The sequence below is a fragment of the Takifugu rubripes genome, chromosome 9 (genome assembly GCF_901000725.2).
Source record: "Takifugu rubripes chromosome 9, fTakRub1.2, whole genome shotgun sequence".
Taxonomy (NCBI): domain Eukaryota; kingdom Metazoa; phylum Chordata; class Actinopteri; order Tetraodontiformes; family Tetraodontidae; genus Takifugu; species Takifugu rubripes.
This window is the reverse complement of record NC_042293.1, coordinates 4,728,144-4,752,516: the sequence shown is the minus strand read 5'-3', so window position 1 is coordinate 4,752,516 and position 24,373 is coordinate 4,728,144. Positions and strand designations below refer to the sequence as shown.

General features: G+C 41.5%; 3 protein-coding genes across 6 annotated transcripts; 2 read left to right on the top strand and 1 right to left on the bottom strand.

The window, feature by feature from the left end:
• Positions 1-3,226: 3,226 nt before the first annotated feature.
• slc25a18 (solute carrier family 25 member 18) lies at positions 3,227-9,109 on the top strand. Of its 2 annotated transcripts, none has more exons than XM_029841296.1 (10): positions 3,227-3,358; positions 4,372-4,693; positions 4,904-5,026; positions 5,871-5,926; positions 6,118-6,208; positions 6,321-6,436; positions 6,573-6,753; positions 6,967-7,130; positions 7,241-7,316; positions 7,395-9,109. In XM_029841296.1, the coding sequence occupies exons 2-10, from the start codon at positions 4,674-4,676 to the stop codon at positions 7,534-7,536; spliced, it is 969 nt and encodes a 322-aa protein (XP_029697156.1). In that variant the 5' UTR covers positions 3,227-3,358; positions 4,372-4,673; the 3' UTR covers positions 7,537-9,109. The 2 variants fall into 2 exon arrangements, with proteins under 2 accessions (XP_029697156.1, XP_003967220.1); XM_003967171.3 differs by having other exon boundaries at positions 6,570-6,753.
• A 35-nt stretch (positions 9,110-9,144) lies between these two features.
• On the bottom strand, positions 9,145-11,943 carry atp6v1e1a (ATPase H+ transporting V1 subunit E1a). Of its 2 annotated transcripts, none has more exons than XM_003967172.3 (9): positions 11,794-11,943; positions 11,381-11,446; positions 11,172-11,281; positions 10,807-10,873; positions 10,643-10,732; positions 10,501-10,569; positions 10,287-10,381; positions 10,128-10,215; positions 9,145-9,655 (listed from the first exon to the last, which is right to left on the bottom strand). In XM_003967172.3, exons 1-9 carry the CDS (start codon positions 11,824-11,826, stop codon positions 9,593-9,595), a joined length of 681 nt encoding a protein of 226 aa, XP_003967221.1. In that variant the 5' UTR covers positions 11,827-11,943; the 3' UTR covers positions 9,145-9,592. The 2 variants fall into 2 exon arrangements, with proteins under 2 accessions (XP_003967221.1, XP_029697157.1); XM_029841297.1 differs by having other exon boundaries at positions 10,837-10,873.
• A 363-nt stretch (positions 11,944-12,306) lies between these two features.
• bcl2l13 (BCL2 like 13) lies at positions 12,307-22,148 on the top strand. 2 transcript variants are annotated; one of them, XM_011606998.2, is made up of 7 exons: positions 12,307-12,459; positions 13,245-13,449; positions 14,566-14,655; positions 14,854-15,010; positions 15,796-15,868; positions 15,943-16,071; positions 20,900-22,148. In XM_011606998.2, exons 2-7 carry the CDS (start codon positions 13,308-13,310, stop codon positions 21,929-21,931), a joined length of 1,623 nt encoding a protein of 540 aa, XP_011605300.2. In that variant the 5' UTR covers positions 12,307-12,459; positions 13,245-13,307; the 3' UTR covers positions 21,932-22,148. The 2 variants fall into 2 exon arrangements, with proteins under 2 accessions (XP_011605300.2, XP_029697680.1); XM_029841820.1 differs by lacking the exon at positions 12,307-12,459 and adding an exon at positions 12,465-12,577.
• Positions 22,149-24,373: the final 2,225 nt, after the last annotated feature.

Genomic DNA, 24,373 nt, shown 5'->3' with positions numbered 1-24,373 from the left:
TTCCAGCACCCTGGCATAGACTTTCCCAGGGAGGCTGAGGAGTGTGATCCCCCTATAGTTGGAACACACCCTCTGGTCCCCACTCGTAAAAATCGGGACCACCACCCCGGTCTTCCTCCGATGTCCACGCAATGTTGCAGAGGCATGTCAACCAGGACAGCCCTACAACATCCAGAGTCTTAAGATACCCTGGGAAGATCTCATCCACTCCCGAAACTCCGCCGCCAGGCAGCTGTTTCAGTACCTTGGCAACTTCCGCTCCGGAAATTGGACGGTCCACCTCCTGGTCTCCCGACTCTGTTCCTCCTTGTGGATACGTGTTGGTAGGATTGAGGAGCTCCCGGAAGTATTCCTTCCACCGCTGGATAATTGCCCCAGGAGACGTCAGCAGCTCCCCACGCAGACCTAGCACAGTGGGAGCAAGTTGCTGCCTGCCGCCTCTAAGGCGCTGTACAGTTTGCCAGAATCTTTGTCAGAGTCTTCCTCCACAGCCTCACCGAACTCCTCCTACGCCCGGGTTTTTGCCTATGCGACCGTCTCGGCTGCAGCCCGCTTAGCCAACCTGTACCGGTCAGCTGCTTCCGGAGACCCACAGACCAGCCTTGACCGGTAGGCCTCTTTCTTCAGCCTGATGGCTCCCCTCCCCTCTGGTGTCCACCATCGGGTACGACCAGCACCAGCGGCCTTGCAGCCACAACTCGTGACAGCCGCCTTGACAATGGCGGTGTGGCCCATTCAGACTCAATGTCCCCTACCGCCCATGGAACGTGATCAAAGCTCTGTCGGAGGTGGGAGTTGAAGACCAGCCTGACGGCTTCCTCCACCAAGCGTTCCCTCACTAAGCGTTTGAGTCTGCCAGGTCCGCGCGGTGGACCCCCCTTCCCCACCTAATCCAACTCACCACCAGGTAGTGATCAGTTGACAGCTCTGCTCCTCTCTTCACCTGAGTGTCCAAAACATATGGCCGCAGATCAGCTGACAAGACTATGAAGTCAATCATTGACCTATGGCCCAGGCCGTCATGGTGCCAAGAGCACCGATGAACAACCTTATGCTTAAACACGGTGTTAGTTATGGCCAAACTGCGACTAGCACAGAAGTCCATTAACTGCATACCACTCTGGTTCTGCTCGGGCAGACCGTTCCTCCCAATCATGCCTTTCCAGGTCACGCTGTCGTTACCAACATGAGCGTTAAAGTCTACCAGCAGAACGATGGAGTCCCCAGTCGGGACACGGTCCAGCGTCCATTCTAGGTCCTCCAAAAAAGGCAGGTACTCTGAACTATTGTTTGGTGCATAAGCACAAACAACAGTCAGAACCCGTTCCCCGACCCGAATGCGCAGGAAAGCGACCCTTTCGCTTGACGGCGAGAACCCCGACGTAAAACTAGAGAGTCTAGGGGCAAGCAAAAAGCCCACCCCAGCCCACCCTGAGCAACTCCAGTGTAGAAGAGTGTCCAACCCCCCTCAAGGACTTGGGTTCCCGAGCTGACGCTATGTGTAGAGGTGAGGCTGACCATATCTAGTCGGTAGCGCTAGGATCGGACCACCAAGGCCCCTGCCCCGCCGAATCTACACTGCACCGGACTCTTCATGCTCCTCCTGCAAGTGGTGGGTCCACTGGGGATGGGAGTGTCCACGTAGCCGGTTCGGGCTGGGCCCGGCCGGGCCCCATGGACGTAGGCCCGGCCACCAATCGGCCTGGCTCCAGGGTGGGGCCTGGTAAACCTCCAAGCCGGGAACGCGTGATGGGTCTTCTGAACCATTCTTTGTCTGACCCTTCACCTTGGACCAATCTGCCTTGGGAGACCCTACCAGGGGCAAATTGCTCCAGACAGCATAGCTCCCACGCTCATTAGGGTACGCAAACTCCTCCATCACGATAAGGTGATGGTTCACGTATGAGAAGTCAGAGATGTAACCAAACAATTCAGTCCATTAGTAGAATATATTTTCAGTATGTGAGGAAAAATGTGGCTTCATGAAAGGTAAAAATTGCACCGTGCACTCCATACATTTTAAAGATATAATAAGAGATAATAATTTTTCATTTCATAATAACCCATAATAATATATTTTGCTTATCCTTACCACTGTCTTTCATAGCAATAGTCACAGCTGTTTTCTTTAAATTACAGAATGGATACAAGATACAAAATTCCAGTACAACACCATGTACCCCTTCTGATATGATCCTTCTCTCTACAACCAATTTCTGACAGAAGTGTTAACCACACATTTTTACAGGCTGTTTTAGATAAGAAGTTTAATAGATTTTAGATGAGATCAAGGACCAATAATCTGCTTAAAATGATCACACAGATGAATATACACTCCGGCACACTGTGTTTAAACCAAAAGCAATTGGATGCACAGATGAAAATGTCAATATTAACAAGACTGCTTAAAAAAAATGGCACAACTTGCACTTTGACCTTGGGAAACATATTACCTGATTATGTCAAGTAGAAAAGCATGATGAATAAAAACCCCAATACATATTATTTGATTAAAACTGTAATAATAAAATTACAATTATACTGACTGAAAATCTGCTGTTTGAAAAATCCAAATTTCAAATAGTTTTGACACAACACGCTAGATTATGAGTCCTCTGGCCTGTACAGAACAATACAGATGGTTAGTGCTGAAGGAGAAATACCCGTACCATATGTTATTTATTGACAGCTGTCATCAATACAAACATGACCACGTGCTGTAAATGTCAACCTAAAAATATTTCTAAGAGATTTACGATCAAGCGATCAAATATATTGTTTTTTTTTCCTTTGCAAGGTATCAATATGTGAGTCAATATTCATGTATAGTTACAGCCAATAGTCTGAGTTAACGCTCTTATGTAACAACCTTCTGCTAACTTTCTTTCTGAGCATAATTTACAATAACTTAATGCATACATGACTTATACCTTAATTATCAGTCCGTGAACATATGTGAAATACATTGTGCTCAGCAGTATTATGTAATAGCCAGACAGCTGAACAGAGAGTACACGAGAGGTGACCCTATTCAATACTGGCCTTGTTGGGCATATATTATTTCAAAAGCACATCTAATGAGAGAGTTCGGTGCACCTTTAGGTGTGCGGCTCTACAGGCGTGAGTTTATGTCAAGTTGCGTTAGTGCAGATCTGTGTTGCCGGGGCTGTGTCAAACAGGGAATCACCACAAGAGGGAGGGACTTGAGCTGCAGGACAATGCTGGTGTTTGTGCAACGGCCCCTGAGTGGAGTCTGGCTCTCTCAGATCGCTCTCGCCTGACTACCATTCCTGCACACATTGTTGAAGTGAAAGGAGAGTGGACAGCTTGATCCTGTCTGTGGGATGCACCGGCAGAGGTAGGAGCCTTCATTTTGATCGGTTCTGTATTAAATATGATGGAAGAAAAGGAAGTGTGGTTTAAAAGTTGTCTTGTGGAGTTTGGACTGTGCGAGCAGGGGTGTCATGGGGATTTTTTTAAGGGAAATAGGGGACTGGGAGCTAGAGGGTGGCTTGGGGTGAGGCACCCTTGTCTGTGTTTTGGCAGGGTCACCCCCTGTGTGTAAATGAAGCAGAGCTGAAAGAGAGTTTCACAGAAAGAGGCTCAGGAAAAGGCATGTGTAGAATGCGACTAGGACACAGCAACAGAAAAGAACACATTAAAGAGACTAAATATATCCAACAGTTATACTTTTAAACTTGAATTGAGATAAAATCCTTGGGCTTCAAACAGGTAATTATCACATACACAGTGGTAAAAATAGAGACATAGAGATTAGGAAAGAACTTAATCAAGGAGTGGATTAAAGGGGGAAGACAAGAATGAAGAAATCACATAAATAGGACCGAAAATGAGTTTTGGAAAGTAACTGAAATGAGGAGATAAGGTTTCATTAAAACGTGCAACCACACACAATAGTCCAGTATATCCAGGAACGACAAAAAAGTAGAAAGAAATACAAGAACCCTGTCAAACAAATTCTCCAACTTCCATTCAAATTGTTCAGCGCTTTGTAAATGCAAGTGCAAATGCTGGGAAAGAGAATCAGGTAAGCCCCTAATTTCCAGTTCTGCTAGCTGAACTGCAGTTATCCCTTTAGGCTGGCAGATTAGAGGGACTCAAGATGTTCTGTCTCAGTGTGGTAGTCCTGAGATATGTTGCTGTTCACATTTATGAATGACTGAACATTAGAAGCTCATAGTTGATGCAAAGTTTTTAAGGGACTTCAGAACATCTTATAACGTCTTAACAAATATGTATTTGACAAATATGTATGGGACAGACAAACCTCATAAATCCTGAAAACAGGAGTCTACCGAGTGGTCTTATTGTAGGGATTGTGAAAATTCTCTCCATATGTTTTCTTTCCAGTTGGACCTTCCAAGCAGTGGGTTTTGCTGCAGACTAAAGTAAAGTAGAAAATTGGTCCAGGAGACATACGTCTGAAAGTCGTGGTTTTGGCCACGGCACAAAAAAAAGGGCGTCTACCCATGCAAGAAAAAAGGACAATAAGAGAGAGTTGGGCCAGTGTGACCACATTAAAGGAATCACCAGGGAGGGAGGGTGACAACTGATCAGGAGGAGAGGTGTTATAGGCAAGAGGAGGCAAGAGAAGAGGAGCAGGACTTGGCGAAGGAGGAGAGGAGAAGTGGGCCTGGTGCCCAAACGCAAGTATGGCAGAGAAGAAGGTTAGGTGTGTATCTATCTTCAAATCAAAGCATTTTCACTATGTGGGAATGAAAGCTGTGTTATTTGTTTTTTTCTCTCTATGTGCACATGCCCGTGTGTGTGTATCAGCATCATTTGTATCTTCGGTTGGATGCGTCATTTGTATGCCTATGTTTACATGGCTCTGTGCTTGCATGTGTGACCGTGTACATCTCCATGTTGATCCCATCTGCAGCCTCCCTGCTAAGCTGATTAATGGGGGTGTGGCAGGCCTGGTTGGTGTTACATGTGTCTTTCCTATTGACTTGGCCAAGACCCGCCTTCAGAACCAGCAGGGCGTTCAAATCTACAAGGGAATGTGAGTACAGGGCTCTCCTGTCCTGATTTAACCTGATTGTGTCACTAATGCCACATAAAATTATGTGTTATTACATGTACATTTGTGTGTGTGTGTGTGTGTGTGTGTGTGTGTGTGTGTGTGTGTGTGTGTATGTGTAGTGGCAGCAGCTAGTGGGACATCTCTTGACATTTGAAAATATATAATTACAAATGGCGTATACACAAAATATGCTAGAATCTATTAACCATCTATGAATCTGTTACCCATTGTTCAACCATTAAAAAGTTGAATAACAGTTATCATCAGGTAACTCTGGTTTGAGTTAAAAAGAAAACAAAATCATAATGTGAGCAGACTTGTAGAGTACTTTTCCACTGAAGCACAGAGGGTGGAGCAACATTCACTCTCTCCCACAATGTTTTAGTTAGTTTGTCCAAAAATCACACACAAAAAGCATACTATGTGCAATGATTGTACACAGTGCATGCCTGTGTTGATGGACTGCCGTGGCAACCGACACTGAGCCTGGATTTGATGTCTTTTCCATACACATCGTACAATGATTCTTTGAAAATGCACACATAGATAAAGGAGACTAAAGGGGAAAAAATGACACATTTGATTATAGGTTAAAGACTATGTTTTTCCACTGTGATTCATATGGAAAAAATCACCTTCATACCTGACTCTCCTCATGTCCTTATTCCATTTCTTTTCTTTTTGGAATGGAAAAAAAATACTGGATGGTTCCTGCATTTCTCCAGCAACACTGTTCTCTATCCAGCTGTAATTTCAGCACATAATTTCAGCTCCTCAGAAATGCTCTTGTGATGAAAGTTGTGTTTATTTGTTTTATTTCAAGGCTGGATTGCTTGGCTAAGACGGTGCACACAGAGGGTTATTTCGGATGCTACAGAGGTAGTTTTTCCATTTCTAATCCCTGTGATAAACAACACATTGAGTGTACCTAATCCTGGCTCCCACGCTGTTTTTTTCTACTGTGAATCCTCGATCTTTTCAGTCTCAGTCATCTACTATTAGCCTGTACTAGAGAGCAATAAGCTGACCTGGTTCTATTTGGGCACCTCAACTTGTTTGTGTGTTTCCAGGTGCAGCAGTAAACCTCACTCTTGTCACGCCAGAAAAAGCCATTAAGCTGGCTGCTAATGACGTCTTCAGACAGATGCTCTCTAAGGATGGGTACGTTGACCCCATCATCACTCTTAACTGTAGCTTCTCTGAAACATCTGCTGATATGAGTAGTTTTGGCTGATACTGTGCACTTGATCCTGACACTCTATTGCTCTTACAGATATCTGCCACTGTGGGGGGAGGTGCTGGCAGGGTGTGGAGCAGGTACCTGTCAGGTGGTGGTCACCACACCCATGGAGATGCTTAAGATCCAGCTGCAAGATGCTGGAAGGCTCAGTGAGTTGTTTGCTAAATCCTTTTGTTTTCTAAAAATCATGTGAGTATCAACATTCTGCTGGTTGTACAGCAACTCTAAGGATGACGTAATGAACATTAGCCTTCATGTTTATTCTCTGTCTTTGACTATCAGTAGCCCAGAGACCTGTTCCGACTCCAGCTCAGGCCAGTGCTGGTCCAGCTCCATCATTGGCAGCTCCTCCACCCTCCAGACCGTCTCCCTCAACTAGACCTTCAGCTATGGGCATCACAATGGAGCTGTTGAAGACACATGGACTGGCAGGCCTCTACAGGGGAGCAGGAGCCACCTTAATGAGGTCAGACATTAACATCTACCCCCCTCCACATACACAAAATGGAACTACTTGCATAACTCCATTGTATTTCCAGACACGTGTCACTCTGCACTGATCAATTCCCTCCTGCAGCGATGTCTAGCTGTTGCTACAGTTAAACAGGGTCATGTCACTTTATCACACTGCTCTCCCACTGCATTTACTGTTTAACCATTTTTAAATTATATTTTCCAGGGATGTCCCATTTTCGATGATCTACTTCCCACTGTTCGCCAATCTAAATGCACTGGGACAAGAAGGAGGGGGTAACGTTCAGGCCCGGGCACCTTTGTGGCAGTCGTTCATGTCAGGCTGCGTTGCCGGATCAGTGGCAGCTGTGGCTGTAACCCCATTGGATGGTGGGTAAAAATAAAATAAATAAAAAATGTCGCTTTATGCAGTGCAATTTTATAAAACAAGTTGAATATATCACTGTTGTGATGGACAATTTTACATTGCCCCCCTATAGTGATAAAGACACGTTTGCAGACTTTGCAAAAGGGTGAAGGAGAAGACACGTACAAAGGAATTATTGATTGCACACGGTATGTGTTTGAGTTAATCACTTGCTGCTTTATAATGTCAAAGCATGAAGGCTTTTTCTAACAGTTGGTGCTTTGCAGGCGCATCATGATGCGGGAGGGCCCATCGGCATTCCTGAAGGGAGCAACATGTCGTGCACTGGTTATTGCACCTCTTTTTGGAATTGCACAGGGGGTCTACTTCCTAGGGGTAGGGGAAGCAGTGCTGGGATTGCTGGAATAGCACCACTGGGATTTTTGTGGTAATGGCTCCTCCACACAAACTATCTGCCGCTTTTCTATGTAGTGAAAGACGAGTGAAGGAACAGGAGAACACGGCCACTAATCAAAGGAAAAGGAATGGTCTGACAAATAAAGAGGTTGTATTTACTAAAATGTGGAACAAATTGTTTCACACTAATCATGTTTGTCTCGGTAGGTGAAAATTTTTCAAAGGTTGCAGCTTTTGTCAGGGCCCCAAAATCAGTCTTGACACCAGTTCAGGTTGACCCATTTATACAGCATTTTCTAATTCTTTTTTCTTCTATTGATGCAGTTTAAAAATACCCAAATTCAGTGAGGATTTCATTGCTGCCCCCAGTTGCGACAAAGGATTCGTCAATACACACGCATACTTCATTCCCAGCAGTTAATGTCTGGGTTTTTTACGCCAGGTTGTCATAGTAACACATTTATACGACTTTGTCTGAGGAGACCTCAGGAGGAAATATTGTAAAGAGAAAAAAAAAAAATCTAGTATCAACAACTGAAAAACAAAGGATCCTGTGATTTTTTTTGTATGTTATAACTTCTTCAGGGGCTTCTTCAGGGGCATTTGAAAATGTCATCAATGTGGGCCACTATTTTTGTTGGGGCAGGACCTAAACACAAACTCGATCCCCTAAAAACGGGTTCCTATAGCTACAATACTTTTTCTAATGGTGCAAACAGCCGGGCCTGTACATTTTTTACCAGTTAATTCTGTCAGAAGGCTGTTGGAATTCGGCTGGCTGGATTTGATTTGACCATCAATCCCCCCATAAATACTTCAGAATTCTATTATAGAAATCTGAATGGATGAAAAGCAAAAATGTGAGTTGTGATTGTGGGATGTGTTAAATAAGAAATAAGAGTAATTTTGTTCTTTTTTGTGGCTGTTAAGATGTTCATGGTAGAAAACCGTACATCATTGTTCATCAGCAAAGCTGATTATAGTAGATGTTTTAAATGCAAGAACTATTTCAGATGTGACTTATAATGGTGACAATTGTGATGTATATGTCTTGAAGAGGACATTGAAAACATCTGAAAAAAAATCCATTGGATTGGGAAGTGTTGCCTGCCAGGCACTCTAAGGTCATACGCTAATCTAAAGGTAATGCTTTAATCCCAGTTTAGCGTACAATTTACCCTAACACACAGCTCACTTCCTGCCTACAAGCCACCAGTTAAGACTGCAGGGCTGTTGTCATGTTAAAAAACCCTATTGGAAGCCTCGGCCTGCTTTTATAGTTGCATATTTTGTTAAAAAAAATAAATAAAGAAGAATGTTGACTATACAATAATGACAATATAACACAAGTAAAGCCTTATTAATGCTGATAGTTTGCAAAGCAGAAATCTCTTGGGTGAATTCAGTGGATTTGGTGATGCTGAAATCATGAGGGCAATTCAATCAGACCCTTGAAGGAAGCTGGGTAGCACTTAATCACTTTTTTTTTTTTTACATTTTTAATGTAAGACCCATTTTGTCATACTAGTGCAAAGAGGTTACTATGTTTTTGTCCTCAATGTAGAGTGAAAATAATGCGAAATATGACAGCTTTAAATAAAGAGCTCTCATCCATGTCACTTCTTTGTCACACTTTTATTTCTTTGGTTGTGGTCAACTCTTAAGAGTATTCTAAACAGTTAATACTGCCCTGTTACAGACTGTGGCTCAAAATAAAGGCATATAGAAAATGTCAACATGTAACTGTTAGTGACTTAAATATGTTGCTTTGGTAATTTAAACCAAGCATTAAAGCAATGTTCTTCCCAGATTAAAAGGGATGGATTACATATTTGCAAAGAGGTAAAATAAGAAGTCACTGAAATAAAATTGCACTTGTAGAGTCTGTCTAATCGTCGATAAACAAAAAATACCAAAAGTGCATGAATGCCATCAAGTCATGTAGTCTTTTTCACATTTAATGATAGCTAGCTAAATGCAGAGGTTCTTGTTCACCATGACAACAGTCTGAGGTCATACTGTATTCGATATTCCATTTCTTTCTGCTCCATTCTCCTGAAATAGAGCATCAATCCATAAACTTGCGGTTGGGATTGGCACCAAACAAGGTTACTCTGATCTCAGGCATCATCTGTAAGATGTAAACATCGGATGTGAGTATGTTCTGGGAAAACATGCTTTTCAGGTCATGAAGCTAGTTAAACAAATACATAACAATGAATAATGTTCTGTCTTTGGCTGAATAATTTCCACCTTCACACATCTTTTGTTAAGAAATATGTTTTTTAATATTTAACAAAAGAGAAAATGGTGAAGATCCTGCAGGTTTAACTTGTTTTAAAAAAACATTTTTACCCGAACTGACTGATATTTCAGGATTAGCACATAATAAAAGTCTTCTACATTCTGTGTATCTACCTTTTCACAATTAAACCGGACCCAATGAGTTATCATAAATTAATATACATGATTAATATTTCCTCAAGTGACCTCACTGGAAAACTCAGTGGGCTCTGCTGCAATCTAGTGGCATCCAGCGGAAACTACATCCAATTCATTAAACATGTCATTAAAATGCATTTTACAAATAAATGTTACGCTACCTGATGAGCAATGAGTGCTGCCCGGCTCTCCAGAGTGTTAGATACTTTTATCTTCACATTATCATTATACAACTCAACTCCACCAGCACTGTTGTGACAAAAAGTGGAAAATCAGCCATGTACCTACTCAGAAAAATTATGATCTGTGATATGTCTTACATTTCTGCTGGAAGAAACCGTCCAAGGTCAATCTTGACAACTAAGTCACACTTCACTGCTTCTCTGTAGATTGGGATGTTCTTATTGATGGCAGCCTGTTAATCAGTATAGCCCAATATGACCCACTTTCATAGAAACAAATCAATATAATTAAGCAGTAATTACTTGAGCATTGTAAAAACGACAACATTTACCATCATCATATCAACCTCACCTGAACAAGGTCTACATCCTGCTGTCGACAGCGAACAGTAACTTTAGGTTCCAGCAGCTGATAGAACCCCTGAAATGTGAAAAAGACAACCACATTCAGAGCTGATAAGGAGCCAGACAATAAGCTGCGTTGTAGGCTTTACCTGAAGAAGAAGGCCCTCCAACAGTTCAGAATACCGTGCTGAGTCCTTGGCAATATCTATGAGTCTTTTACGAGCCTCGTTCAACAAATCCTAAGACATTAATTGCAGGACTTAGGAGAAAATGACATCCAATACAGTTTTAAGTCTGTACTGTCAACTCTAACCGTGATCATGTCATCGCGGACTTTTAGCACCTTCAGTCGCGCTTGGTTCTTCAAGTTGGACATTTGGCTTAGTGGAGTGAGAGAAAAGAGAAAAGTGGAGAGAGAAAAGAGAGAGAAAAGAGAAAAGTGGAGAAAAGATTCAAATGAACCCCTGTTAGTCAATCACCCCACTACAGTCAAATTGTATATATATATATATATATATATATTTTTTTTTTTTTTTTTTTTTTTTAATCCTAAATTATATGTGCTGGGATTATAAAATCTGAAATATTTAGATGCTTGGGTGAGAAAAACAACAGGCAGGCAGGCAGGCAGACCGACTCAATGCTTCCTCTTTAATATACTGGCAATAGGCATCTCACATTTTTTTATGCTGTTCGATCTGCTTCTCCTTCTTCTCATAGTATTCCATTATTTTGACACGTTGAGTCTGCACCAGGCGTCCCTTCTCAATGTTAAACTCTTCTTCTGCCTGGGAAAAACAGGAAATGACACACAACAAAACAACCATAAGTCAATTCAGGGGTGAAGAAGCCCTAAATCACAAAACTGGTGAGCACACAACAGTTACCTTTGCTTCAATTTCCTCAACCTTTTCTTTGGCTTCTTGCTCAATGAAGGCCATCATATGCTTGATCTGTTACAAGAAAAATAACAGGACAGAATTCTTTTCAAAAAGAAGTACAGACCTCTTAAATACTGTCATGAAATATTATTTTCTTTCATTTGTGTTTTATGAACAGCCCAGTTAAGCACGCGCGCGCGCGAACGCACACACTGTTGCAACAACATTGAGATCTCGTTATAAAAACATCAGCTAGTGGTAGGTAATCATTAGCTGCACAGCAAATTACATTGCAACCAATGGTGGTTCAACTTGACACTGCTAGCTTGTTTATCTGGTTAACATTATTTTGGGTGACACGAGTTATAACGGTTTCAACCACAATAAACTTGGTAAAACTACTAGAAAGTTAACGATACCTGTTTTTGCACATCCGCATCAGTGAGCGCCATGTTTATGTTTTTTTTTTTTTAAAAATATCTAAAATTGATCTTGCAAACTACTGTTAGAGGAGAAAACTTTCCTTTTCTTCGTTGATTAATCTAAAGTAGAGTTATACGACAGGACATCCGGGGAGGACTTTCAAAATAAGTCTACTCAGAACTGCGAGGAAATTCTGGCGAAATTAGTAGAGCTATTTATTCATTTGGCAGTATAGATCCAGTATTGCAGTTTTAAATATTTGTATATTACAGTCATGTAAACCTATATATAAATATGTATTCATATTACAATTCCCACCGGGGTCTATATTAGTTGGGAGTCACGTCACATACTATAAACTCCCGCAGTTTTTAAAACACGATTCAGTTTTTGTATTTTTCCTGGCTCCTTTTATGTGATTCATTAACGCTGTAAAATGACCGTTGCATTTTCACTTCCGTTCTGACAAACTCCAACGTTTTACTTTGAAGGTAACAGAGGAAATTAGTTTGCTTCTCTTCTAGAGGACACAGCTAAATTGGTTTTTACTGCTGCCTGCTAGCGGGGCTCTCTGCGTTCTCTTCAGCAAATTCTGCCACTGGGAGGGACTGTGTCGCCTAACTTGTCCCTTAAAAGCACCTGGTTGCCTTTGAAAAAGGACGGTAAGAATTTAGGAAACGCGGACGTTTTTATCCGAAAGGCACACATTATTTATAGTTAGCTAATACATCGTAAATGTGGGATGAGACATTTCATGGACGACTGCCCTCAAATGTGACGGTTTGTGAGTTGTTTATTTATAGTGTCGAATGGTTATCTAACATGATATACGTGGTCGTAATTGTGAGTCAAATCTTCCAGTCATGTTACAAATCAAATAAAATTATTTACTGAATATATTTCCTTCCTTATTTGTTATAGCATGAAATAAAAATCTTCATAGTGTTGTCTCAATCAAATTTTATTTTGATACCTAAAAGCGGAAGTCCTTTCATAATCAAACAAATTGATGTTAATCTCATTTTTACGCTTTGATTCGCCTCATTTTAAAACTGATGAACTTTAATTCAAAAATTGTCTTCCAAAATTCCCATAAACGACCTGTTTAACGTGCCTCAACGTTTAGATTACATTTTGGTTAATTTGGCGCTGTGGGATGGCTTGTTAAAATAATTTTACTACGTGCAATCTGTAAACGAACACAAATGAGACAGAGGCCTGTTTTTCTCTTTGTGTTGTCAGTTTTCAACAATTCAAACATTAATAAAGATCAGTTATAAGTTGTGACATGTTCACACGATTTCAGATTTTGAGGACAGCTAACAGCTGAAGACAGTTAACAGTTATTTATGCTTTGATCTTCTTGAAATCAGTAATTTGCCCATATATCCGACAGGGAATAATGATTATTGAACCAAAGAGTGTATTTTCCTCCTCTGCTTGACAGGTGACTCGTCCAGCTTTGACCTTAAGAGCCTATGTGCCTGAGAGCCTGACCCAGGTCTGTCCAATGGCTGCTTCAGGCCCCGCATCTGCTACCTCCAGCACCTCTGCCACCACTGTGCCTGACGGTTTCCATTACGAAACCAAATACATTGTGCTGAGCTATCTGGGACTGCTGCCTCGACCACAGGGTCTGATTAGAGCTGAAGGTCTGAAAAATTTCATGTTAAACTAGTGATTTACAACATTGGGCACAACCATCATATTGTATTACAGTATATAGTTTTTTCTTTTCTTTTTTACACAGTTCTGTAAAAAGAATAATGTGCACAGTTGTAAAATATTCTGGGCATGTAGACAAGTGTTCATTTATTTCAGTAGCACAGAAGTTAGTCTGTACATGTCAGTGATCATTATGTAGCGCTTGCAAATAAGTCAATGCTACATGATGCTCTAAAGAATTTATACGACAGGACATTGTCTGGATTTTATAAAAGCCTTGTGTCTTAGCCTCAGACTTTCAGCTGCTTTTCATTTATGTGTATACCAGATACACACACCAGGAGTTTCTGTTTGTCCTACCTTTCCAACACATTTACAAGTCTATTACCAATCTGTGGCCTGTGGGTGATTGAATTACGCTGGTAAATCTCACACTGATTCCCACCAGGTTTTTTTTATGGTTATAGAAGGTGTGCTAGCATTGAAAAAAACTTTGGTGAGTACAGGGCTACAGTTTTACAGGACTATTTGAGACATTCTTGTCATTCTTGTGGAACGAAAAGAAGTTTTTTGAGGAACAAACAGAGAGGGGGACGTTCTCTGTATTTCCTGCCTGTCTTTATTATTATGTGCATGCTTGGAATGGGTAGACAAAGCAGAAGAGTGGCTGATCCCTGCTTTCCGCTTGATCCGGTCCAATTTCTGACAGGCTGTCATATGGAATCACTGCAGGATCACTCACACGCCAGAGAACTGAAGCGAGATTGTTGGCGGCTGGCTGCACGGCTCTCTGCTGTTTCAACAACGACCCCTGAGGAAAAACAGGCCTCTGGGTCATCATATATGTGTAGTGACAGTATATTTAGTCGCGTGCATTCGTTATTCTAAATGGAATTTGTGAAATATTGGAAACTATCTTCAGAAACTGCAGAGCTATTATCAGAAACGTTTTTTTTGTCTATGTCAAATGTAATGGTATTGTATGAGGAGCAACAATAGCGGTTTTGCAGACTGTGTTTTTAAATACATGTATAATTCCTGTGGGGTGGAGAGACAAAGGAAGACTGACATGTTGTGTGTGGGTTTTTTTTTCTGAATTCAAGGAGATAACCAGGAGGAGAGCAAGAGGAATTCTGTGATAAAACCTCAGATACAGGAAGAGCTAAGACGGCTGGAAGATGAAATAACTGCTTGTAAGTGGACACACACGGACACAAACACAAGCTGTTCCAAATGTACTGATCCTGTGTTACAAGTAGGTGTTGAGCATCCAAAGGATCCAAAGCTAAGAAGTGTATGTGTGTGCGCTATTGTTTTTACTCAGCACTGCCACCATTTGTTCTGTCTTGCGATAGGGATTGAGAACACACTCCTGCTCTGTGTGTTTTCAGCCTTTCCCACAACAGGTTTCGAGCAACACATGTCACTGGTGTTTAATCCATCCAACCCAGAGAGCTCGGTGGAAGACTGTCTCGCTGCCGTGGGAGACCGTGTGGCCCGAGAGCTTGACACAAACCTGGCAGCAGCTGTCGACACACTCCTCACAGGGTCAGCTTTCTTATTTTGTGGATGTGAGAAGTGTGGAGCTCTGCAACACACAGTTATGGCAGTTTTTGCCACAAAAAAAATAAAGTTATTCAAAAACCTGTGGACTCAGCAGTATATTCATGATGTATGAAAAGGGAATATGTGTCCACAGTTTCAGAGCTACAATCTAGGAATGAGAAAAGTCAATGTTGATATCATGCTGCATGCTTCATTTTTTTGGTGAACTTCTAGGAAGGCTGCAGGTGTAGATTTGTAAAATATGGACAAAATGATGAAGCAAATTTTAAGCAAACAATATAAATTTATGTGTTGTTCTGTCATCACGGCAGCCACTTACAGTAAAACAGTCAGTTTTGCTTTTAACAACGTAATGCCCATTATCCATCTTGTATTAATACATTTCTGAAGTTGTTAACTTTTACCCAGGAGTAAGAAATGCCCACACACATTCACAATTTCCACATGGAAATTATAATGAGGCCAAAAGATTTCCCTGATGTTGAACAAAGATGACGAGAATGCAAATTGGCTCTTGCAGATGTGTAAAATCTTAATGTTTTACGTTAAGGGATGTTCTTTAACCAGGATTCACAGTACACAGCTGCTGTGCAAAACAGATAAAATGATAATTGTACTGGACGACCAACTGTGGCCACATGTAGCTGAGTAGATGGCAAGCGACAGCTCAGGCTTAGGGAACTGTTCACCTTCGATGAACACACTGCACATAGAAGTTTACAAATGCACAGATGATCTCCCAGCAATGATGCGTTCATCTGTTACAGACCCATAGACTACCAGAGATTCAGAGATGTGGCACTGGATCTCTCGTCCCATACTCAAGCTGGCTGGAACAAGGTGTGTAATGCCACTGCATGAGAAGCTGCAGATGAAGTAATCTCATTGCTCATCACTTGCACTCCCTTTCATAGGTCTTAGTACCTTTGGTGCTGCTCCAGGTTTTACAGTGGGAGGGCCAGTCACTGACAACACTGTTACAGTTGGGGTTGCGTTTTCTGGAGGAGGAACAGGCTGCCTTCATTATCCATGAAGGAGGATGGGTGAGTTTTTTTTAATATATGGGTGAAACAATATTATATTTATGCTTCTGTTTCAGTCTCCGATAGCAGTATCATTTGAGGTATGTGTGTGCTGTCTTTTTAAATATTTGACTGGTATATTTCAACTATGGCACCAAAGTGTCTGAAGATATTGGGATTAGATTTTTTTCTGGGGACTGGTTGGTGTTGGAAGGGAACCAGATGTGGGCATCAGTGAGCTTCTTGTAGAGATGTTGTGTACTAAAGGGTCCTGATTCCTGTTCTTTAAAAAAGCAGCACCAAGTCAAAATATTTCGCAGAATTGGCCTGTTTGGCTGTAAAACTTGGCAATTAGTCCACATACTAACTATACTCACAATATTTAAGGGGACTTTTTGATATTTTGTTGCACAATATTGTCTTCAGTCAGTTGGTGGATACTATATTTAGTTTCCTCTGATAACATGTATTTATGCTTATAAACATTGAACTAGAATATTCCAACAGTATTTCAGCAGCTTGAGTAATTTGCATTTTTCACCTAAATATGAACTTTGCTGTCCAACACCATTGTTTGCAGTTACATATTAAAAGTTGATCTGACATAAATTCAGGTAAGAAAAAAGCAACAATGAAAGTAAATATGATAATATGCAGGAATTTATTTGAATCTTTTTGATTTATTTTTGTTGTCATCATTGAAATTAAACTTCTGTCATCATAGCCTCTTCAGCGTGTCATAAAGGGGTTTTATGGATGATGTCATGCTATTGAAGGTTGATGTGTTAGCTTCCGCTCTGCTCACCATTACCTCATGGTAATGACGTCCTTCCTGATTTTCCTGTTGCAAATGGTGGCAGTAGTGTGCTGGCTCTGAACAACAGTACGATACTGCTTGCTGTTACGTCACAAAGGATGAAGAGATGAGCGACTGGGGCAGGATAATGAGGGAGGGGGAAATAGACAGAGTGGCGATGTGGAGGGAGGGGAAAGAGACAAGGGAGCTCCGTGAGCCAATGAGAGCAGAGGGAAATCTCCATTAGTTTAACAGCTGCATGCGTGCACAGTTCTCCTTGCCTGGCTTCCTACATCTGCTCTGTCTTGACGATCTGAGTTTGATCTGTTCGTAGCAGGGATTCATCCGAGGTAATGTTGTTTTCACTTGTGAAATGTCTGCATGTGTGAAAAATGTGGCTGCCTGGCAGACCGGTGTTTCCAGTTCTAGCTCTTGCTTGCAAACATTTTTATTTTGTGATTATGATTCGCTACTCTCAATGGTCATTCAGTGTTTATATTCAGGCAAAAACAGAATATAGTGCAAAATCTAGTGACAACAGTGTTAGTAATTTTCAGTTGTTTGAAGTTTCAAGTAATCGATCATGCGAGTATGACAGTCAAATCATATTTAATGGGTTAATGATGTAATACATCCATGAACCCTAAAGAGAGGATGGATAATAATCTGACCTCTCAGGTGTTCTGCAATTGACTGCTTAGCAGCTGAATTTGCATCAAACACAACTTGTATCAACATAATAATCACTCCTAGATTGACCTGTCTGTTTTTATTTTCATTTCCCTTTCATTTTAAGAAGACAGACCAATGGTAAGGTCTCAATCATTCTATTGTGAGCAGAACACTTTGTTTGGATGGATCTCATGATGTCATTTTTGGTTACATCACAAAGACAAAAAGGATTATTGTGACCTTAATTTTGACGCACACCTCAGTTGGCAGGGACAAAACATGTAGCTGTCAGACAGTACACAGCCACAGGGGTTGGGGAGGGTGGCGGGGGTGCTTTTGAAGCGATGTGGGGGCATGACATGATATGTCACCATCCAGCTTCTGAGTTCTCATGTCAACGAATGAACATTTTGTTTAGAGCTGCATTTGCGTCAGTTCTCAATGCCCTTCAGGGTTTGATAGCAAAAACTGCTGCGTGAGAACCAAGGGTGCAAAAATGTCCTTATTGTTCATGTGTTTGGGTTTGGAAAGTGGATTCTAAGGATTAAAATGCTTACAACAGTAACGTGACCACTCCTCAATTTGATAAGCAAATAGTAAAAGTAAAAAAGCAACTAATTAATTGATATGGGTTGCAAGGTAGGAGACCCCCTGGGAAGACCCAGGATCACGTATTGAGGGCGATGTACTAAAGGGTTTCTAGCCTGTGGTGTGTCACGGCACATCATGCACTGTTACACCACTCCCCAGTGTTATGTAAGTGCCCTCATGTGTATCCCTCTGCATTTGCATCCATGGGAAAGTGGTAGAATTCAGACCGTCTGCACAGACTGAGGAATCCACCGAAATAACTCTCATAATCCTCTATCAACATTGTCACCAGGCGGTTTGTCTGTCCCACTTGTAGCTGTGTTGTAAACCTGCAGTAACATTGCAGTTGCCAACTCCCAGGCACTACCATTGGCTTGTCACGTGTCTGTTTTTCAGTTTCACATCAATGGTGAAGGTATCTTCGGAGAGAACCTCTTTTCTAGATGCAGGTTGTTGTGCAGCAAATCCCTCTAACCCTAACACATAAATCCTTAACTTTTTCACAACCTTTGTACAGAATGTAATTCTATGTTCATTTGCATGAAATAGTAAATGAACTCGATGAACACAAATGAAGGCCAGAATTTGGACGCTCACTCACTCAGTGATGCACGCACACACAGGCTTATACTTTGTAGACTTTGTGAGAACTTTCATCGGCATCATTCATTACCCAGTCCCTAATCCTAACCATCCCAACTAATCACCTGTTCTTAACCCTAACCTAAACCCAATTCTAACCCCAACCTCAAAACCATTTCTTGGCCCTCAAACTTTTAAATTGTTAGGAACAGCCAAAATCACTCCCAAAAAATGTCCCCACTTTGCTAGTAGAAGTATTTTTATACTCAGTATACAACAACTACAAGAACACACACACTCTTGAGAGAGGTGGATTGTGGGTGATTCCACACAGTCATCATTTCTGTGGAATTGTCTAGTTTAAGCTTTGTTGTTTTATTTGCAAGTGAAATTGGTTTCATTAATGTAAGAATAATTGTGCAAAGTTCGAGGCTAGGGGTTAGGGTGAGGGTTAGCAGCATTCTTAACTCCACCCTCAGCTGATATGTGAATTCAGTGGAATTTAGCAGTCATCTTTGTAAACGTCATGCGTTTGACTCCATTACATTGATTACATTACATTTTCATTGATTTTTGTATTTCCCAGCCCTGAGCATATGTAACATTCTTCGCTTCTCCTAAAATGCTGCCCACTTTAGTAAATATTTTCAAGGTTTTCTGGCACGATAGCTGTCATGTCATATCAGGAATCTGCCTCAGATTACATGTTAAATATCTGAGCAGTTTAGGCCTAGGCAGTGCTGTTTCAGTTTTATTGGCTTGGCTCTACTGCAAGAATTTCTTTTAAGCAGTTGATGTTTGGCCTGGAGCGAGGGTGGGAAGAGAACACCTGATGAAACACCTCTGAGTGTAGGTTTCTGCTTCAGCAATACTTGGAAATAACAGAAGACTATGTCTGGAGCAGATTTCCATTTACTTTTCTCACCAGAGTGTTTAATTTTCAGTAAATACAGTAGATCTGCTCTTGTTCACATTATTTTTCTAGATTTTGATCATTTTTTTGTTGTGATTGTATGGTTTTCCTGTGGATTTTTAGAATTTCTGGCATTCACATTGTGGTGACATGGAGCTTTGTCCTGAGGTTGAGGCTTTCACTCCAGCTATCCTACATGTAAATCAGCTTATGGTGAAAGCAAATGTTAGATAACCTTAGAAGACCATTTTAATCTCTTTCCTGTTCTTCATCTGGGATGTGAGTTCCCCCGAGGAAAATGACCTTGACCGGCTTGATGATGTCATATAAAGGTCTTATTTACATAGATGAACATTGGTTTACATGCTTATATGTGCAAATGTGAGACAGAAGCAAATTGGTGAACTGCTGACATTCCAAAAGACCATAACTATGTTATTAATTTATCAAATGGCTGAACACTTCCTGTTTGGACCATCTCTCTTTGGGCTTTGCTTGGAGGATCTCTAGTTTGGATAGTTGATGTGGTTTCTCACTTCTGTGTATTGTCTGCTGGATGCACAGGCTGAAACAGATGACCTTGTGATGATCTTGTCAGTGTGATTTTTTCAGTCACTTCAATTTTGACAAAAATATCTCTGTGAAATTTTGTCCAGTCATTTATAACTCTCCTAAAAAGCAAATGAACTTTTAGAGTTTATACTTTGAAATATAATAACTAGGAATTGCCAGCATTTTTGTTTTGTTTTTTTTTGTCGCTTTTTCCTTTTTGGAGTGTTGACTGAAACCAGTTATCGGCCTGTTACATCTGCATCACATTGCTCTCTAATCTGCAGAATAAATAATACAGCCAACCATGATTTATTTTTCCCTAGATTTCACATGGAAAGCTTTAGGAAAGATATTTTGAGGTCACATTAGTTCAGCAGATAACATTGGATTTATTTAATCGTATTTTGCTTTAGCGACACAATATCTGCCGCCACATGCTTGTATGATATAATCTATTACGTAAAACAAATGTGCAGATGGCTGCTGACGTTACCTGGTAGGGGCTGAATCCCACTAGGTGGCGTATAAAGCTAATTATAGTGAAAAGCAAATGAACAAAAGGAGATTGGCATTCTGAAAACTGTTTTAAAGGACTAGATTTTGTCTTTGTCATGTTGATTTGACTTTATTTAACTTCTTGCGATTTTTCTTAGTGAGTGAAATGAAAATTTATTATATTCATTTTGGTTTTCACAACATAATTAACAGCCTACTACTGTCAACTCTGTCTCTGTTTGGAACAGTGTGAAATATTTGGCCTGGAGCCTGAAGGGGAGCCAGGGGTGACCATTGCTGAAGACAGCAACGACATTTACATCCTGTCCGGGGAGAAGTATCCTGACCAGCTCAGCCCACCTTCATCACTGCTTTGTGCAGGAGAGAGCAGCAGCGAGCACAGCTCCTGGCCCACGGAAAGCTTACCCGTTTCTCTGGCCGGCCACGAGTCTTGGGCTCAGGTGGGCGAGATGGACCCTGAAGAGTTGAAGAGTCTGGACAGTAATGAAGGGGTGGCACTGGCTGAAGAGCGTAGCGAGAACAACTCCTCTAACTCGGACATTGTCCACGTCGAGCGTGAGGAGGCTGAACTGCTTGAGGAGGCCTCTGAAGCTGGAGTGATAGAAGAGAGCATGATGAGTGTTTTAGGCACAGAGAGTGAGCTGGCTGAGCTCAGGGAAGAGTGTTTGGAGGGTGTGCCCCCTGTTTCAGTATCAACAGCAGCAGGCAGCAGCACCCCAGCCTCCCTGCTATCATTGGAGGAACCTGTTGTAATTGAAATACCCACAGTCTACTCTGCAGAACCTTCCTTTGCCTCCTCCGAGTTACTTCCTCCAGATGCAGAATCTGCCATACCCCCTGCCTCTGAGCCAGAACCTTCAGCAGCTTTATCTGTCCCTGCAGTAGAAACAGAGTCTGAGCCAGAACCAGCAGCTGCCCCTGCCCCAGCACCTGTTGAGGTAGCACCAGCATCTTCAGACCGGGAAACTTCTTCCAGTCCAGCAGAAGCTGAAGCCAACCCTGACCCTGTTCCTGGAGGAGAACCAGAGCTAGAGCCCAATGCAGTGCCTCCCCCACCAGAACCAGAGACTGTGGAAGTACCAGAGGTAGCGGAGGCTGTTACCCCAATTTCAGGGGCTGCTGCAGAAGCCCCAGCTGAGGAGCCACCAGCTCAGCTCAACCAAGCACCGGAGCTCCAAGTGCTGGTCTATGGTGGTGCGACGCTGGTGGCCCTCGCTGCTGTTATCATATATAGCGTCATCAGATACAGGAGAAAGTAGTTCTGTTTCAGGGAAGGGAGAGTTATTGGAATAAATGTATCTGTACACACAATGTGGGATGAGAAATTATTTTTGAATTTGCGAAATTGGGCTTTCAAGTGTTAACAATGCTTTTGGAAAAACAATACAGCGGTACGTGATGCACTCCTATGATTATTATTTTTCTTTTAATTATTTTGGGCATTGTATTAAAATTCTACAAAAAATCTCCTGAAAACTGAGTGTGTGAACTTCTTATCCTCCTCTCAGGTTGGTTTTAGAATCCTTGGCTCTGTGCACTTTTCTGTCACTGCTCCACTGAGTGATGGACCTATATTTTTTGGTGACAGTCACATTCTGTCCCTGAGAAGAATTTTCTAGTGAGCCACTGTGAGGTGATCAATTAGATGAGACAATCATGAGGCATTTACCTGTTTGTGTGTTTTGATGTATGCATAAGGGTTTTAAAAAAATCTGCAAATGCACTCCACCTCTTGCCTTTCAAGAAAACCTCAAAGTGATTGTATACAGTTCTTTATATAGATAGTACAGTGCTAATGTCTTCCCTATACATTAAAGTACAATGGCTTATCACATAATGTCTATGTATATGAAGTTATGACTTTAACCAGTGCTGTCCTTAAGAGATTCCACTAGAACAGCATGGATGTTTAAAGACATTTTGATGGACTGGTATTTTGTCAGTATTTTCCTTGGACTAGCATACTGTAATGAGGCAGATTTTAGTTTGTTTCATATAGGCTGTGCATCATGAAACATTTGAAAAGGCTACTAAATGACCTCAGGTTAGTGGCTTCTGCTCAACATCTTTAACCTGGTGAATTATACCCCAAGAGTAGCCACCTTTAGTCATAAAATCTACATACGTATGACTCTTAGTTCCTTACAGTGTACAAATGTGGAGCCAATAAACAGATGCTGTTATTTAATGCCTGTGGTTTCATTTGCTGCCAGTATGTTACACACCCACTTGCCTAATAACAAGCAGAACTCTGCCATCGCTCATCAGTTATGGCATCTGATCCCTTAGAATACCCAATTAAAGCTTAACAGAGGAACAAGTTTATATCGATCAAGGCCAAAGCTATATGGTTGCCATCATCAGATTGAAAGCTGTAATAAAATAACAATATAAAACGTCTTTTAAAAAAAGTATTTTATTACAGTCAAACCTGATGAACACTGAGGTTACTGAGTTTTCTAATGCCTTAATGTAGTCAGGATTGACATCCATCTATACAGGGTATTTTTGCTGAATAGTCAAAACCTGATACAAACATACTTTTTCCCTTTCCCACGGTTTTTGTTGACAAAAATACCCATTTTTTCAAGTATGCATCTAAAAATGCCATTTAAAAACAAAGTTTACATTATCAAATAAAAAATAATTCAATTTCTCCATTTTGAGAATGGTAAAAGTATTTATGCTTTCTTTTCTGTGAAATGTTCTACTTCCGCAGAGAGAACCAGACCCTGTGGGACAGTCTGAGATTTCCCCACTTTCACTCAGTCACCTGGTCCTCGAGTGAACGATGTAGTGCAGCGTGGTGGTGAAGAGGTTTCTCAGCAGTTGTGGCGTCTGCTCACACACTCCTTTCACCAGAGCCAGAGTGAGGGCCAAAGTGATGTGCTCCTGAGCACATTCCTTCAAAGTCACACTCTGCATCATGACCCTGGACACCTCCCTGGAGAGGTGATCTTGCCACTTCTAAAGGTTAAAAAACAAATAAACCCCAGAGCACAAAGAAAAAAAAAAAATCATGTTTAGTACAATCATGACAAGATAGTAATTATGTTATCTTGGATTTAAAATAACCCCTGTAACACAACAGTTGGGTAGTTTAATGTAAAGGTTCTGCAGAACTCTGAACTGCAGGTAAGACTTACATCAGAGGTGGAGATCAAAAGGTTCCTCCTCAGGTTCTGTGTGGCCTCAGCCAGAAGTCGATGTTCCAACTGGTCTGCAATGTCTTTCAGCTCTTCTGCAACCTGCTGGGCAGCTGCTGCACCCGCATGAAACATTTCCAAGGAAAATAACACTTAAATGGCTGATCATAAAACGACTCAAGGACACATACACGTGTTTAAACGTGCCATGCACTTAACTCATATCAAACACATCCAAACCTCACCGAGCCTCTGGAACTCAACACCACGCAGACGGAATGTGATGCCAGTGGACCGCAAACCGTCGGTTTCAAGGCATCCGTCATCCAGCGATGCCCCCGTACAGCCATTCAAGTCGATGCCCTGAGTTACTTCCTGCTCCAGAGACGCAAGCTCATCTCTGTAATTTGCGCTTTTATAGTTCGCTTGAAGGAAGGATAAAATGACCAAAGCGGTTTTTGGTTCATCCATCTGGTCCTGTTAAATCTGCACAGTGAGGCATCAATGCTAGCAACATACGAAAAAACGAGAAGATTCTATCAAAGTATTCAAAGG